The following is a 17,516-nucleotide window of genomic DNA, read 5'->3' on the forward strand; positions in this document are numbered from 1 at the left end:
CTCTGGTTCACGTCAGACCATCTTCCACCACAAGATCCCCTTTGCCTCTGACAACAGTTCTTGGCTTGGCCAGGATCCGTGGTACCTTCCCCGCATTACAGATGGGGAAAACGAATCCCCAACATGGTCACCTTCCCCTCTAAATCTTCTTTGGACAGGAAACTTGTGGCTTCCCTTATAGGGTGCAACAGCATCTTCACCTCCACCCCAGCCAGCTCCCCCGACCGGGTTTGCTGGCCAAGGGTTCCCCGTAGAGGTGGTGGCGGGAGGGCACTGTCTCTCTTGCTCTGAGCCCCAGGTCCGTGTGGCTGAGGCTGAGAGTACAGCCAGGGTCTGAGTTTTCTCCTGGGAGGCCGTGGGAAGGCTCCTTTCCCTCTCTGTGCTCACCTATGAAATGAGGGGTCTGAACCAGACCCCCTGTCTGGGCATGTTCCTTAAGTCTGTGGTTCTCTGTGATCTGCTGCTCCCCCAAGAACCCAACAGGCATCCCAGGCCGCCCTGCCTGGGAGGTGAGAAGATGGGCCTCTCACTGAGCAGGTGGGAAAGGGAGGCAGGGAGAGGAGAGGGGGCTTTCCAGAGACACCACCACCGCTCCTCCCATCATTAGACTGCCACTTGTACACCTACTGTGTGGCAGGGACACCTGGGGTGGGGGGTGGGCTGAAGGGCAGCAGTTATAGCACACGTCATGCGGACATCCACACCTGGGCTCCAATCAGGTCCATCCCTACAAACCGGGTGGCCTTGAGCCGGTGACTTTGCCTCTGAAACATAGCCGACACTTATTAGGTGCTCAGTGAATGCACGCCTCCTTCCCGTGAGAGAGGGATCACCTCTTCCTCACAGGGCCTTTTCCCTTCCTCGGGAGCATGTTTGTGTCTTGCTCCCGGCCCCCTTGCTTCCTGGTCAAGATCATACAGTGTCTGTCATTAGATGAGACAGAGCCTTCCTAGGCCCTTCCTAGAACCTTCCGAGGACGGGCAAGAGGAAGGCCGTGGGGTTTGAAGGAGCTTGAGGCTCGGCTCTGGCACTTGCTATCTATGTCACCTTGGGCACAGCACCCTCTTGGCCTGCGTTCTGGCCACCCCGACCCTGCCTGCCTTCACTGCCCCATCCCCACGTGCTGCAGCTCAGATGCTGGTCTCCATCTGGTGGCCCTGGATGTGGCTGGCAGTGAGGATCTGGGATTTGCAGCCAGAAGGTGGGGGCCATGGGGGTGGGACAGAGAGACATCAGAGCAGACTCCCAGCTAGCAGGCATCTCAGCAGGAAGGGGTGGGGGCCCAAGAGCTGGGACCACCCCGGTCCCATGGGGGCTCGGCCTGCTTTGCCCAACTTGAGGCAGAGGCCTTGTCATGGGAGACAACACTTCCCGCCTCCGGCCCCAAGAGCCGGGCCAGAGGGCCTGTCACTGGATCCAGACAGAAGCGGGCAGCCAGGCCCCAGGGTGGGAGAAGTCGGCTCCCAGAGATCTGGCTGGGCGTGGCCTCGTCCTGGGAGTGGACGGGGCAGGGGCGGGGGGGAGCTCTGCATCACAATCCACCCCACCACCCTCTCCCCAGGTACCTGGCCAAGCTGTCCTCGGTGGGGAGCATCTCGGAGGAGGAGACCTGCGAGAAGCTCAAGGGCCTGATCCAGCGGCAGGTGCAGATGTGCAAACGGAACCTGGAGGTGATGGACTCAGTGCGCCGCGGCGCCCAGCTCGCCATCGAGGAGTGCCAGTACCAGTTCCGGAACCGGCGCTGGAACTGCTCCACGCTCGACTCCCTGCCCGTCTTCGGCAAGGTGGTGACGCAAGGTGAGGGAGGGGCTCGCAGGGGTGCTGGGGGCAGCGCGGGGTGTGGGCCCTCGGCCAGGGGACCCCGGGAGACATCGCCGTTTCCTTGGGTGGGAATGATACATTCGCCAGTGGCCGGACTAGTCAGTCACTTGTCAAGCAAAAACAGCGCCCTGCTGCAGCGAGGGCATAGGGTGCCGATGGAGGCGTGATCCAGGTGGGGAGGCGGAGGCGGGGGTTGGGGGGGTGGCCGTCAGAGGAGGCGGCTGTTCTTCATGCTGGGTGGGCAGCACCTGCAGCCCTGGAGCTGCCATCCTGGGTTACAAAGGAAGAAGGCGAGGCTCAGAGAGGCCCCTCCGAGGATGAACAGCAGAATCAGAATTCAGACCTGGGCTCCCGACCCCCAGCCCTTGGCACTCAGCCTCTCGTAGGCAAGCCCGTCTCACTCACCTGAACCTTTGACCACCCATACTGAGAGCCTCGCCCTGCCCGGCCCTGAGACCCAGGGGTAAACGGCACCGCGCCGGCAGTAGAGCGGTGGCTTGCACGCCGTTAGCGCTAACTGGGGACCAGACGCTGTTGGAAGTGTTTTAACTCACCTGGCCCTTGGTTACAAAATAGGCCTCCGTGTTACAGAAGAAACGGAGGCACACAGAGGCTCCGTAACTTGCCCAAAGTCGCAGAACTAGCAAGACTCAGGCCCCAAAATCCTGCTCCAGGGTGTCGCTCGTACCCACGTGAGAAAACACTGGGATGGAGGGGACACAGGAGTGGGAGCGCAGGGTGGACCCTCCCCTGGCCAGGGCTGGGCTCAGAGAAAGCGTTCCCAGAAGGCGAGCCCTCCGCAGAGACCAGGAATAGGAGAGGGCATTGAGCCAAAGGACCGTGGGCCGGGGCAGAGGGGACGTCCCCTGCGACTAACTGGAAGGCTCCCTGAGAGGCCAGCGGGTCAGGCCTGCCCTCGAGGAAGTGCCGTGAACCAGCTGCCGCTCCTCTACTTCCTGAGCGTGAAACTGACACTCCGGAGCCTCCCGCAGCCCATGGGGCCCCGTGACGTGCTCGGGCAGCAGGAAGGCGTTGCCTGGGCCAACCTTTGTCTTGGCACCTGTGGGCTGCTGGGCTTGTGGCAAACCGTGTGGATGTTGTTGGAAACCAACTGTGATAGAAATTTGGAAGCCATTCTCCCGGGAGCTGGCAGAGGCCAAACAGGCACGGTCGTGCTTGGCATGGCTGGACACTGCTGCCCGGAGAAGCCGAGATCCAGAGAGCGGAGGATTTCCCGGGATGACGGTGCCACTGCTGAGGGCCGGGGCTGCCTGAGTGATGAGGCCCAGATATGAGGCTCAAATAACAGACCCTGAGCAGGGGGAGCCGCTCTGGCCCAGCAGGTGCTTGCTGCCTGGGGTGGACTCGCGGGCAGATCAGCAGGTGTCAGGCCCTTTCAGACCCCAGGCCTTTGCACATGCTGTGCCCTCTACCCCCACACGCAGCCCTCTTTCTCCACCAACTCAGGAGGTCCCTCCCCGAGGCGTCCCAGCCCCGCAAGCAGGTGGTTGCTTTTCTCTCTTGGCCCTGAAACTCTTTGTTCACGCTCGGGTTTTCCCTTTTTTGAAAAAAATAATTTTTTGTTTTGAAATAATGTTAAACTTACAGAAAAGTTGCAAAAACAGGACAAAGAATTTTTAACCCATTTGCCTTTATCAGTTTCTCTCTCCGTCTCTCTCTCTCTCCCTCTCTCTCTCTCCCTCTCTCGCTCTCAAAACACACACGCACACTTTTGTTTAAACCATTGGTGTTCACGCGCTTTCGTGACACCTTGTAGACTGTACTGTGGGCCTGTCTCCCCACCCCATGCCCCATCCCTACGCCTCCAGCTCTTCCAAGGCCAGGGTGGTACCCAGCACGTGGCCGAGCCTGGATGCAGCAGACGGTCCATGGGGGTCTCCCAATGACAGGACGCGGGTCAGGGCAGGGACTGGAAGGGGCCGAGGAAGGCAGGCAGGGGTCAGTGCTGGCCTGCAGCCGGGAGGGACCCCATTCCTCGCCTGTGCTTGTGACAGGAGCTAAGGAGGGGGCCCAGCCCTGGCTCAGACGTTTGGGAAGACACTGAGAACTGACCGGGCCTGGCTGGGACCTGCTCCGGATTACAGCTGGAGCGTCCAGTCCCCTCGGGGCTGAGGCAGGGTCCCCTCCCGCCAGGCCCAGCACCCCGGGCAGTCGTGTGCGGGAGTCTGTCTTCCTTTCCATCCATCTCCTCACTTTTGTGTCTTTCATTTTCTTCCTGAGTAAAATTCCTCTTGGAAAAGCCTTCGTGTGGCTCCACCAGGGAAGGGACTTGTCCATCCCGAGGGCTCAGTGTTGCTCACAGAAGGTGCAGGGCTGATGACCTTGAGCAGTGACTTCACTCCCCGAGCCCCGGCATCCTCACCTGTCAGTGAGCCCGGCAGGTGCGCTTACCTCATGGGTCGTCGCGAAGATTCGGTGACGTCATGCGTGGCAGCACTTGGTGGAGACCCTGACCCAAGAAGAGCTGTCCGTCTTCACCAGCTGCTGTCGTTTTTGGCGGCGGCGGCGGCAGCAGCAGCCGGCCCGGGCCGGCCTCCCTCACAGCCCCCAGCTCTGGGAATTGGGGGGCTTGGCCAGTACCGCATTCATGAGCTGCCTGGCCGGGGTCGTGACCTCAGATTCAGGAGAGGCCACAGCTGACAGATGGCCCCCGGAGCCAGGAGCCCCGGGTTGCTGAGGGCCTGCTGCATGCTGCCCGCATCAGATCGCACTGACTCCGAGCGTGAGCAGCATTGTTCCCGTTTCACAGCTGAGCAAGGGGCTCCGGGACCTGCCGACTCTTGGCTGTGACATCCCAGGGGAAGTCCTTCTGTCCCCAGGCCTGGCGGTCCTGCTCCCTGTAAAACAGGGACAATCCCAGACCAACCTTCTGGGCCTCCCGTCAGGACTCAGCGAGATAATGCCTCTGAAGGGCTCCCAGGCTCCCACAGAGATGCCCCTCCGGCTCTCTCACTGCCTGAGGCTTCCCAGCCTCCAAGCCTGCACTCTCCCGACCCCAGCAGCGGCGGCCACCCTGCCTCCGACCTACTGAGGCCAGACAGATGGTGAACTAATGGTGGCTGGTGAGGACAGTGTATAAGTTAGGGCCAAACTGTGTGTTCTAGGCCTTAAATCTACTGGAAGTTTGGTAAAATTAGCGTCTGGGGAAGCCTGGAATGGGTGCAGGTAGTGACAGTTCTTGGCTGAGCAGGCATTAAGGGCCAGATGAGGGATGGCCTCCGCGTTTTAGTCACTGCTTCATCCTGGTGCCCAGAGCAGCACCTGCACCGCAGGTAACTGAGAAATACTTGCTGAATGAATGAAAAGGGTGAGTCCGCGAAGGTTGGAGGTTGCCCTGAGCAGGGCGGAGAGGGCTGGAAAGGCGCACAGACTCCTCTTCCCCTGCTCCCCTCCATCTGCAGACAGCCCCATCTTCCCCTGCTCCCCTCCATCTGCAGACAGCCCCATCTTCCCCTGCTCCCCTCCATCTGCAGACAGCCCCATCTTCCCCTGCTCCCCTCCATCGGCAGACAGCCCCATCTTCCCCTGCTCCCCTCCATCGGCAGACAGCCCCATCTTCCCCTGCTCCCCTCCATCTGCAGACAGCCCCATCTTCCCCTGCTCCCCTCCATCTGCAGACAGCCCCATCTTCCCCTGCTCCCCTCCATCTGCAGACAGCCCCATCTTCCCCTGCTCCCCTCCATCTGCAGACAGCCCCATCTTCCCCTGCTCCCCTCCATCTGCAGACAGCCCCATCTTCCCCTGCTCCCCTCCATCTGCAGACAGCCCCATCTTCCCCTGCTCCCCTCCATCTGCAGACAGCCCCATCTTCCCCTGCTCCCCTCCATCTGCAGACAGCCCCATCTTCCCCTGCTCCCCTCCATCTGCAGACAGCCCCATCTTCCCCTGCTCCCCTCCATCTGCAGACAGCCCCATCTTCCCCTGCTCCCCTCCATCTGCAGACAGCCCCATCTTCTCCTGCTCCCCTCCATCTGCAGACAGCCCCATCTTCCCCTGCTCCCCTCCATCTGCAGACAGCCCCATCTTCCCCTGCTCCCCTCCATCTGCAGACAGCCCCATCTTCTCCTGCTCCCCTCCATCTGCAGACAGCCCCATCTTCCCCTGCTCCACTCCATCTGCAGACAGCCCGGGCCTCCCCTGCCTCTTTGCATCTCTCTCTGTGACCTTCATCAAGTTCTTGTCCTGGAAAAGGGACTCAGAGAGCCCTGAGTCCCCTCAGGCTCTGGCTGCCATGGCTGGGAGGGGATGTGATGCACTGGCCCTAGCAAAGAGAAGATTCAAAATCAGGCCCATCTCTCCATCCCCACGCATCTAACATCATCTAGGACACCTTACTGGCTGTAGCCTCGGGCTGGATTTAGTAAGTAAATGCTTCCCTAGCCGGTTTGGCTCAGTGGATAGAGCGTCGGCCTGTGGACTGAAGGGTCCCGGGTTGGATTCCGGCCAAGGGCACATACCCAGCTTGCGGGCTCAATCCCCTGTAGGGGGCGTGCAGGAGGCACCAATCAATGATTCCCTCTCACTATTGATGTTTCTCTCTCTCTCGCTCCCTCTCCCTTCCTCTCTGAAATTAATAAACATATATTACAAAAAAAAATAGCTTTAAAAAAAAGGGAAGAAGTAAATGCTTTTCAGTCTGGGGCGGTGACTCACTGAAACCCGTATGCTCATGTTTGTCCTCAATACTTGCATGACATTGGACCTAAGGAGGGCGAGAACATGCCTTCCTTCTGGTGACCTCTCAGGCCAGCCTTACGGAGCCATCAGATAATTTATGGGACATTCTGCCACTGGGAGTTCCTTGAGGGTGAATTCACCTCCGCAGCCCCGGTGCCTCGCATGGGCCTAGCTCACCGCAGGTGGTCAGTAACCGTGTGGCCAGGCAGCAGCAGGAAGGAAGGGTCTCTGCCCTAAGGAAGCCTTTAGCCCAAAGGCAAAGACATGGTCAGCTGACTGGCCTCCAGAGTATGCGTGCCCCACCGACATTTGTTTGCAAATGAATAAAGTGGCACTAACCACCCAACAATAAGCCTCGCAATAGCTACTGTGTCTTGAGCACTTACTATGTGCCAAAGACTAGACCAAGCACGGTCCCTACTTTACCCGATTAGATTTCCAGAACCAGCTGACGAGGTCAGTGCTGTTAGCAGCCCCATTCTATGGGCAGAGAGCTGACGGCTCACATGCAGGAGGGGGAGGGGGCGGGCAGCACCAGGACTCCATCTCAGGCCTGCCTGGCAAGTGCCCTGCTCTTTCCCCTCCCCACCCTGTCTCCAAGCAGCTGTGAGGGGCCGCTCTGTGCCCAGCCTTGTGCTGGGGGCTGGGGGCTGGAGGAGAAGTATGAGGAACAGCCTGGTCCCAGGAGCTTCGAGTCTGGCTGCAGAGGCCAGATAAACACACAGGACCCTTAGCAGATAAAACAGTCTGCGACCCCATCCTGATGGCGAGGCACAGGCCAGGGAGCGCAATGCCTGCAGGGAGGAAGTGCGGGAGAAGTGGAGGGTCTGGCCTGCGGGCAGCAAGATTCCCCATGTTCCAATTGGGGAAGGAGGCTCAGAGAGGAAGGTCACACCACTAGTTAGGGTCTCCACACGGCTTGGCCCAGCCCCAAGGCCTCTCCCCTTCCCCCTGTCCTACATCACCTCTTGAATCCAAAGAGGCTTCCTGGAAGTGATAGAATCAGGACTCAGCACAGGTTGATCTCAAGAAAGTGAGTTTTTGCAGATAGGAGAGTAAAGGAGCCTGGCCGGTGTGGCTCAGTGGTTGAACGTTGACCTATAAACCAGCAGGTCACAGTTTGATTCCTGGTCAGGGCACATGCCTGGGTTTACAGGCTTACTCCCCAGATGGGGGTATGGGGAAGGCAGCCAATCAATGATTCTCTCTCATTGTTGATGTTTCTATCTCTCTCCCTCTCCCTTCCTCTCTCAAATCAATAAAAAATATATATAGTTTTAATAAAGAGAGAGCAGAAAACTGGAAAGGCAGGCTGGAGCAGGGATGAGGAGAGAATGGAGAAGAATGTCTTTCTCAGAGACCAGGGCCTGTCCTGCCCACCTCCCAGGACCCCCACTGAGTCTGCTTTGGGAACATGTGAGTTATGCTGGGAATGGCACTTCCACCAGGACACTGCCTGGTGCCTGGGGATCACCATGCCCAAGGCTTCCTTTCCAGACCAACTCAGCCTCGTCTGGTTCTCCTCCAAACACTCCTTCTTGCCAGGATGCACTTCCTTCCGACACCTGGGAGAGACATCGCAGGTGATGTGCCCAGAAGAGCACAGGTCTTGTTCCAGTTCCCTCTGGGCCACGGACTGGCTGGGGGACCCCGGACAGGACACTGAGCCTCGCTTTTTCCTCTGGAGAGCAGAGCTGGTTGCTAAGGTTGTTGTGAGCTGTAGATAGCATGTGCAAAGGCCCCGGTGCCCTCAGAACGGGGAGCTACTGCTGGATCCATAAGGCAACTCTGGATTCCCAGCCCCAAGGAGCCTAGCACCTTGGAAAAGATGGCGCTGAGGCAGGATGGGAGGACACACAGGATTTAAACCAGTGGAGCCGGCAGAGGAGGTGCCCTGGGAAGGAGCAAAAGCAGGAAGAAAGGAAGGGGGGTGGGGGGTGGGCAGATGGCTCTATGGAAAAGGAAGACGGTTGCAGGGCGGGGCTGGCACCTGAGAGAGTCCTGCCTTACCCTGGGCCGGCCCTGCTGTCCCCAGAGGACAAAGCAGGACTGTCTTTCCCCGCAGCTGGAACAGGCCAACCCTGCCCAGGCAGCAGTTATCTACCACGTGGCTGGGAACTCCCTTCTGCTGTGCTCGCAGGCGCCCCGCAATCCGTTTCCTCTCTCAGCAGTTGCTGCCAGGTGCCCACTAGTCAGCAAGGCTCCAGCCTGGCACCCAGCAAAGAGGCGGAGCCGGGAGGGGCCGCAGCAGTAGAGTCCAAGGGCTGGGACCCAGGGCCTGTGAGAAAAAGCTGGAGGAGCCACAGCCACCGGCTTTCGGGGCACGGTGGTCTGGCCACATGCTCCAGGCCTCTGGGGCCTCCTGTGCTGAACACAGCCAGCTGCTCACCACCCCCAGTAAAGAACCCACAAAAGGAACTGGACTTGTCCTACAGCACGTGAGACCAAAGGGTAGACCTAAGGAAGTCCCTCTTGGTTTCAGGTGCTAAGAAGGCGGGAGGTGGTAAGAATGTGGCTGGTGTTCTCTTGCTGTTGTTTTTAATCTGTTTTTATTGATTTCATAGAGGAAGGGAGAGGGAGATAGAAAGATCAATGATGAGAGAGAATCATTGACCAGCTGCCTCCTGCAGGCCCCCCACTGGGGATGGAGCCAGCAACCGGGCATGTGCCCTGACGGGGAGTCGAACCGTGACCTCCTGGTTCATAGGTCGATGCTGAGCCACTGAGCCATGCCGGCTGGGCAAGAGTGGCTGGTGTTTATTCCCAGGGGCTCCGGCCCTGAGACAGGACGATGTCAAGGTTGAAAGCGCTGGAGCCAGGCTGCCTGAGTCCAAGTTTCGGTCCCACCAGTTCCCAGCTGGGTCTTGATGGACAAGTTGCTTCCCCACTCAGTGCGTCCTATAAGCTTTAGCTCTTTGTATTATTACCCTCCTTCCAGAATCTCTTCCTTTAGGCCCACTCCCAAGCGGAGAAAATCATAGCATTCTCGTCCCGAAGCTAGAGCAAGGGGTCCCAGAGTCCTGGCTGATAGGTGGGTATTGGTTTGGGGAATGAGGCAGAGATTTCCCTGAGCAACCTTTCAGGGCACCCTGCACCCCAGGGCCAGGAGCACTCAAGGGAAGTGGTGAGGCTAGAGCTGGGGGTGGGCCCAGGCTGCCTGAGAGCCCACAGAAGCAAGGGAGAAAGGACCACGCCGGGCCAGAGCTGGGGCCCATGGCCCTATCTCCTGCTTTCCCTCCCCCCTGGTCTTTGGGGCAAAGAATTGTGCTGGTTCAGGCCTGGAAATACCAGAAATACCAGAAACTAAAGTCGTCTCTCTTTGGGCGGCCACAGCACAAAACCAACCAACATGATCCTGCTATTAACCTCGATTAACTTGGAGAGGATTCCATCTCGGGCTGTCGAGGCCCCCGTGGCCCCAGCCAAGGCCCCTGATGCCAGCCCAAAATGGCCAGGGCAGGGCAGAGGGTGGGCAGTATCCCCAGTGCAGGGGCTGAACCGGGAACAGGGCATCCTGAGCCACCAGGGCCTGAGCTGCCCCCACCCCAGCTCCGCTTTTTCTGCTGCCCGTCCACAGACACGGGCACAGAGGAGGTGATTGTTTCTGTCTGACCACGGCGACTGCTCCCCAGGGCAGCCGAGAGCGCAGGCCTGGGTGTCGCAGAGGTAATTGCCAACCACGGGGCCAAAACCTGCCCCCTCCACTCCTGCGGACACAGACGCTCCAGCAGGAGACAGAAGGACAGTCACGGGCACACAGAGGCCCTCACAGGGCCCAGGAGAGGAGCTGGGCCTGTCTGGTCACCCTCCCGGCCAGCCATGCACACACGCACCACACTTGCACTACACACACAGGCACACTCCCTCCCACCACCCACACCCCAGAAAGAGGCTCCACAGAAGCTACACCCCCGAGGCACAGTTCCTAGGAGGATGAAAACACCCATTCAGGCAGGGGGCGAGGGCAGGCACCAAAATAGAACCGCTGAGAAGTCCTGGGCGGAAGGGAAAGACAGGCCCAGAGGCGGACGGACTGCATCTGAGTCCTGCTCCTATCACTTCCTCGCTGGGTGCTAGGGCCAAATCACTTCCCCTTCCCAAACCTGCACTGTGCCATCTGTGAAATGGGCACAGATAAAGGGCCCAGTGGGAGAGGGCCCGACATCAGTAGCAGTGGTCCAGGTGAAGAGGTGGGGCCACTGTGATTACAATCTACTCTTAGAGATAGGAAGCAAGAGGAACTCAGGGATGAGCGCAGCCTGAGCAGGAAGGGCCGGGGCAGGACCCTGGGGCAGGGGACCCCTCGGAGCTGGGAAATAGGTGCTAGAAGAACTCGGGTTTTAGAGGGAGCCCGATGGGCTGGCAGTCCCGCCTGCCACGTCACAGCCCTGTCGTCTGGGTAAGTCAGTTCTCCTCTCTGAGCCTCTGTCGGAGACGACATGAACACCACTAGCCTTCTGGGGGCGTTGAGGACAGTAACCCCACAGAAGCTAACAGCGATGACACTGGTCTGTCTGCCTGCTCAACCGGGTGCCGTGTGACCAGGGACGAGTTGACTGATCTCTGTGGGATGGGGGTCACGGCAGTGCGGACCCCACGGGCGCTGTGAGGATGGCATACTCAGCACACGTCAGGATGCTGGCATGCAGTCTGTGTACTTAGCATCGCATGGGGAGGATCGCCAGCAGTGCCGCTCCTGGCCCATGGGAGGTAGATCTCTCCAGGGGCCTCCGCGTTCAGGTCCCAAATACCCTCCACCTCTGAAAAGGAGGGTGCGGGGAGGAGCCCCGGGACCCAGCTGCCCTCCCTCTGCCGCCCACAGGGACTCGGGAGGCGGCCTTCGTGTACGCCATCTCTTCAGCAGGTGTGGCCTTCGCGGTGACGCGGGCGTGCAGCAGTGGGGAGCTGGAAAAGTGCGGCTGTGACCGGACAGTACACGGGGTCAGCCCCCAGGGTAAGTGCGGGAGGTGGGGAGGCGTGAGTGGGAGAGCAGAGGCCTGGCCGTCACTCATCCGTGGCCCCTTCTGCCCTCGTGCCCCAGGCTTCCAGTGGTCAGGATGCTCCGACAACATCGCCTATGGCGTGGCCTTCTCACAGTCGTTCGTGGACGTACGGGAGAGGAGCAAGGGGGCCTCGTCCAGCCGGGCCCTCATGAACCTCCACAACAATGAGGCCGGCAGGAAGGTAGCGTGGCATTTCTTCTGCCCCCATCACCCAGGGGCAGGGGCGGACTCGGGAAGGTCCCTGACACACTCTCCCACCCACATGCCACTCAGAAAGCATCTGTCCAGGCACCTCCGGGAAGGTGGGGGGCAGGAGCAGTGAGTGGCGCCCTGCACAGCACACATCCCCCCACGTACCTAGCAGGTGGTACGCTAGGATGTGAATCCTGAGTCATAGCAAAGGTCATGTGCTTCTCTCAGATACCATCTGCCTTCTCCATACCTACCCAAGGTTCCTGCGCAGATTCAATGCAAATGTGTTCTTCCCCATCATGTCACCTGCCACTTGCTGTTTCATATGACACTGCCCTGTAAAATCTCTCTCCCTTGCCTGGTTGGTGTGAGCATCAACCCATGAAGCAAGAGGTCACTGGTTCGATTCCCAGTCAGGGCACATGCCCAGGTTTCAGGCTCAATCCCCAGTAGGGGGCATGCAGGAGGCAGCTGATCGATGTTTCTCTCTCATCGATGTTTCTATCTCTCTATCCTTCTCCCTTCCTCTCTCTCTAAAACCAATGAAAACGTATTTTAAAAATAAAATAAAATGTCTCCGCCCTGCAACTGTAAGTGCCCCAAGGGCAGGGCCAGTATCTTCTTTAACTGCCCCCAACACAGCTTACCCGCCCACCACACATACAGTAGGTGCTTAATACAGAGGAAGCCTGGCAATGCATCCTTCTCCGATGCTGCGGCATCCCCCCAGCCATGCCCCCTCCAGCCCCTCCGCAGCCTCCCCTGACACCTGTCTGCTCTCTCCCCTGCCGGTCCCGTGCAGGCCATCCTGACGCACATGCGGGTGGAGTGCAAGTGCCACGGGGTGTCGGGCTCCTGCGAGGTAAAGACCTGCTGGCGGGCCGTGCCGCCCTTCCGCCAGGTGGGCCACGCCCTGAAGGAGAAGTTTGACGGTGCCACCGAGGTGGAGCCGCGGCGTGTGGGCTCCTCCAGGGCGCTGGTGCCGCGCAACGCGCAGTTCAAGCCGCACACCGACGAGGACCTGGTGTACTTGGAGCCCAGCCCGGACTTCTGCGAGCAGGACATGCGCAGCGGGGTGCTGGGCACGCGGGGCCGCACGTGCAACAAGACGTCCAAGGCCATCGACGGCTGTGAGCTGCTGTGCTGCGGCCGCGGCTTCCACACGGCACAGGTGGAGCTGGCCGAGCGCTGCAGCTGCAAGTTCCACTGGTGCTGCTTCGTCAAGTGCCGGCAGTGCCAGCGGCTGGTGGAGCTGCACACGTGCCGGTGACTGCCGCCCGCCCGCGCCCAGCACCGCCTCGCAGCCGGGGAAGGCCCATAATTTAAACAGTCCCCCACCACCCACCCCAAAAGATACTGGTGATATTTTTTTGTTTTGGTTTGGTTTTTGGGTCCTCATGTTATTTATTACCGAAACCAGGCAGGCGACCCCAAGGGCACCAGCTGGGGTCTCCCTGAAGCCTGGGCCTCCGTGGCTGCCAATGACCAAAGGGACCTTGCTCGTACTTCCGGCTGTCCACGCGTGGCTGCTGCTGACCACTCGCTCGGCTGTTATCTGTGTCCGTCTTTCCACTTGTGGACTCAAAGTGGGTAGCAGGCGTGTTACAGCCACGTGCCTACCAACCGCCATCTAGGGAAAGAGGTGGCCCTGTGGTGGGGGAAATCAGTGCCATTTCGCTGGAAGTTGCGCCCCCACACATACACACGGGCCCCTGGCAGCTTCATCCTGGTAGCCTTGTCCTCTCAAGGCCACTAGAAAGGGAATGGGCAGATACCAGGCCAAGGGCAGAGGGTTCATTTCAGCCCTCCATGAGCAGCTGGAGGCGCAACTTCTGTGGGACCTTCCAGGCAGAAGAGCAGGTGAGGTGAGGGCAAGAGAAAGCTGCAGTCCCACCCTAGAGCCCAGCCTGCCTGGCCTCCCCCTCGGAGAGGGAACCCCCACTCCCTGGTCCCTTCCAGGCAGGAGTCCAGCCGGCCATCCTGGATCAGCGATCCCAGCGGGGCCTCTGCAGTGATGCCCCGTGTGAGCCTCCTCCTCACAGAGCTGCTTCTCTGTGACACTAGGAATGGACATGGCTCACACACGTGTACACAGAGGAAAGGGCCGTTTAAGAAAGCCCTCTCCCAACCATTTCATGCACCCAATTTACTGAGTAAATACTACGTTCTAGGCCCGATACTGGGCCATCTCACTGGATGATGGAGAAGACAGGGATGTTCGTGCCCACTTTGTAGCAGCGGGGGCAATGCCCAGCGGGTCCCAGAGCAGCAAGATGCAGAGGCAGAGCCGCAAGCGCCCTCCAGCCAAGGCTCCTCCAGGCTCCTGCACCTGAAGGCCCAGAACCTGCAGGTCTTCTTGGGTCTGAGCCTTGGGGAGGGGGCTCTGCTGGAGGAAAAGGGGCCGCGAGGCAGTTGGAGGCACAGACCACAGGCTGAGCGAGAGCCCCCACAGTTCCTGAGGGCAGAGCTCTGAGGGACAAGGCGGACAGCGGGGAGGCACCCTGCCCCTGGGGACCACGGTACTGAAGAGTTCCCCGAAGACCGCACCAGCTGCCCGGGCCTGGCCCTGCACAGCAGCCACACCGTCAGGAGTCCAGTCCAAACTTCTGTGAGCAAGACAAGCACACAGCAAGACCTGGCCTGACCCCACTGCCTCTAGGTGGGCTCCCAACCACCAAAGGGACTCGCTGCCAGCCCAGGCTCAAGGCTTCCCCCACATTGGGGCTCTAGGCTTCTGGTTTGAGGTCTTGAGCTCTGGGATCCCCTTTGGAGGTTCTCAGACCCAAGCTCTTGGCTCCAGGGTTCAACGTCTGAATCCAAGTCCCAGATTCAGAAGGCAGGCTCTGGCCTGCAGAAGCTCTCCAGGCCTGTGGTTTGTGCCTCCTGGTGTCGGCTCCCTCACGAAGAGGTCAACACTCTTGGCCTCCAGCCAAGCTCTCTGCTCAGGGTCCATCTGAGAAGGCCAAAACCAAGTGAGATGCTGGAGCCACATTCGAATGTGGGGATAATCTTGGGGCGGGCAGGCTCTGATGTGGATGAAAGCTGAGCCGACTGTGTCCCCACAGCTGCCCAGCGGGGCTCACTGCTCCTCTGGCGGGCTCTGTGCAGCCATATGCTCAGCGCCAGGGAAAATACCATCCCTCACTGGCAGAGGCAGACCCTGACGAAGGGAGCAACAGGGACCCCTCCCCTTCCAGAGATAGGGCTGAGCCACTCTCCCCCATCCCCAAGTCCTCTCCCCAGAGCCAGGGGAACAGGAGGTCCAGGCTGAATGCTGGTATGATGGGCACTACCCCCAGGAAGAAGGGAGAGGGTCTGGGCCCATTCACGGGCTTCACCTTCCCACCTGCCAGGGGGCTCCTCACAGCTGGGGTTCTGAAGGGTGTAACCTCTGCCCAGCCCTACCACCACCACCACCAGCCCCCCAAACGCCAAAGGGAGCCTCAGCCACAGGCAAACGGAGCTTCCTTGGACACGCCCTCCTCCAAACTGTCCCAGATCGAGGAAGAACCAGCACAGGCCTGACAGCCCACCCACTCTGGAAGCTGGTCAGAGGGTCCAAGTCCAGCCCAAAACCTTCTCCACTCATCTTGCCACAGGCCAAGGTGATGTCCTCCGCGGCCTCGGGCTGGAGAGGCCCTGGCTTTGGATGCTGCTGCCCCTCTGCTGCCCATCCCATCCTCCAATTTTTATATGAGGCTCCTTGCCTTTGTGACATCCCCATGAAATAGTCTGATGCACGATAAAATGATTATTTCTTTATCCTGCAATTGTGGTAGTGACTTTTTTGTGGAAGAGGGAGAAGAGAGACTTGGGAAAGGAAAGAGAAAAGCAAATAGAGAGTAGCAATCTCTAGAAATGGGCACCGGTTTGCCCTCTTTCCTCCTGAATAACTGGTTTGGTGGCCACGAGTAAAGGACCTACCAGCAGGCTCTCTGCAAATCGCTTTTAACACAGAAGCCATATCTGCATCTCACTGAGCCCGGGTCAGCTACCTGACCCTCGGCCCTTCTTGAGGGTGATGTGGAGAAGAGGGACAAACACATGCCAGGGGAGGTTCTGCTGAAGTGGGTGCCGACGGAGACGGGGGACAAATGGAAAAGAACTTAGTTCCTGCCAAGGACACAGGGGTTCAAAGCCTGTGGCTGGAAGTAAACGCCATGATTGGAGCCGAGCCAAAATGAGGTGTCTGGGTAGAAAATGCCCTATAACTCAAGTCACCGCGGATGGGGACACCCACCGTGGCTTCTGAGGAACCTCACTCTAGTGAAGTCCTCATCCTCACCAGGCGGGCACGGCCTGTCGCCCCACACACCACCCACTGCAGCAAATTCTCACCAGGCTGGGAACCTCTCGGCTTCCCAACGGTGCAGTGGGACACTGAAGGGCCAGCTCAGTGGGACAGTGAAGGGCCGGTTCAGTGGGACACTGAAGGGCCAGCTCAGTGGGACAGTGAAGGGCCGGCTCAGTGGGACAGTGAAGGGCCGGCTCAGGGGGACAGTGAAGGGCCAGCTCAGTGGGACAGTGAAGGGCCGGTTCAGTGGGACAGTGAAGGGCCGGTTCAGTGGGACAGTGAAGGGCCGGTTCAGTGGGACAGTGAAGGGCCGGCTCAGGGGGACAGTGAAGGGCCGGCTCAGTGGGACAGTGAAGGGCCGGTTCAGTGGGACAGTGAAGGGCCAGCTCAGTGGGACAGTGAAGGGCCGGTTCAGTGGGACAGTGAAGGGCCGGTTCAGTGGGACAGTGAAGGGCCGGTTCAGTGGGACAGTGAAGGGCCGGTTCAGTGGGACAGTGAAGGGCCGGTTCAGTGGGACAGTGAAGGGCCGGTTCAGTGGGACAGTGAAGGGCCGGTTCAGTGGGACAGTGAAGGGCCGGTTCAGTGGGACAGTGAAGGGCCGGTCAGGGGGACAGTGAAGGGCCGGTTCAGGGGGACAGTGAAGGGCCGGTTCAGTGGGACAGTGAAGGGCCGGTTCAGTGGGACAGTGAAGGGCCGGTTCAGTGGGACAGTGAAGGGCCGGTTCAGTGGGACAGTAAAGGGCCGGTTTGGTGGGACAGTGAAGGGCCGGTGCAGTGGGACAGTGAAGGGCCGGTTCAGTGGGACAGTGAAGGGCCGGTTCAGTGGGACAGTAAAGGGCCGGTTCGGTGGGACAGTAAAGGGCCGGTTTGGTGGGACAGTAAAGGGCCGGTTTGGTGGGACAGTAAAGGGCCGGTGCAGTGGGACAGTGAAGGGCCGGTTCAGTGGGACAGTGAAGGGCCGGTTCAGTGGGACAGTGAAGGGCCGGTTCAGTGGGACAGTAAAGGGCCGGTTTGGTGGGACAGTAAAGGGCCGGTGCAGTGGGACAGTGAAGGGCCGGTTCAGGGGGACAGTGAAGGGCCGGTGCAGTGGGACAGTGAAGGGCCGGTGCAGTGGGACAGTGAAGGGCCGGTTCAGGGGGACAGTGAAGGGCCGGTGCAGTGGGACAGTGAAGGGCCGGCTCAGGGGGACAGTGAAGGGCCGGTTCAGGGGGACAATGAAGGGCCGGCTCAGGGGGACAGTGAAGGGCCGGTGCAGTGGGACAGTGAAGGGCCGGTTCAGGGGGATAGTGAAGGGCCGGTTCAGGGGGACAGTGAAGGGCCGGTGCAGTGGGACAGTGAAGGGCCGGTTCAGGGGGATAGTGAAGGGCCGGTTCAGGGGGACAGTGAAGGGCCGGTTCAGGGGGACAGTGAAGGGCTGGCTCAGGGGGACAGTGAAGGGCCGGTGCAGTGGGACAGTGAAGGGCCGGTTCAGGGGGACAGTGAAGGGCCGGTGCAGTGGGACAGTGAAGG

General features: G+C 59.8%; 1 protein-coding gene across 1 annotated transcript; it reads left to right on the plus strand.

Annotated features, from left to right (window-relative positions):
- Positions 1–1,354: 1,354 nt before the first annotated feature.
- On the plus strand, positions 1,355–13,082 carry WNT4 (Wnt family member 4; the record flags this gene model as incomplete). The annotated part of the gene is made up of 5 exons (XM_081086110.1): positions 1,355–1,446; positions 1,562–1,797; positions 11,342–11,473; positions 11,561–11,703; positions 12,517–13,082. The coding sequence occupies 5 exons, from the start codon at positions 1,355–1,357 to the stop codon at positions 12,982–12,984; spliced, it is 1,071 nt and encodes a 356-aa protein (XP_080942236.1). The 3' UTR covers positions 12,985–13,082.
- Between the last annotated feature and the right edge of the window lie 4,434 nt (positions 13,083–17,516).

The sequence above is a fragment of the Myotis nattereri genome (assembly GCF_964212035.1).
Source record: "Myotis nattereri genome assembly, chromosome: 3".
Classification (NCBI taxonomy): Eukaryota; Metazoa; Chordata; class Mammalia; order Chiroptera; family Vespertilionidae; genus Myotis; species Myotis nattereri.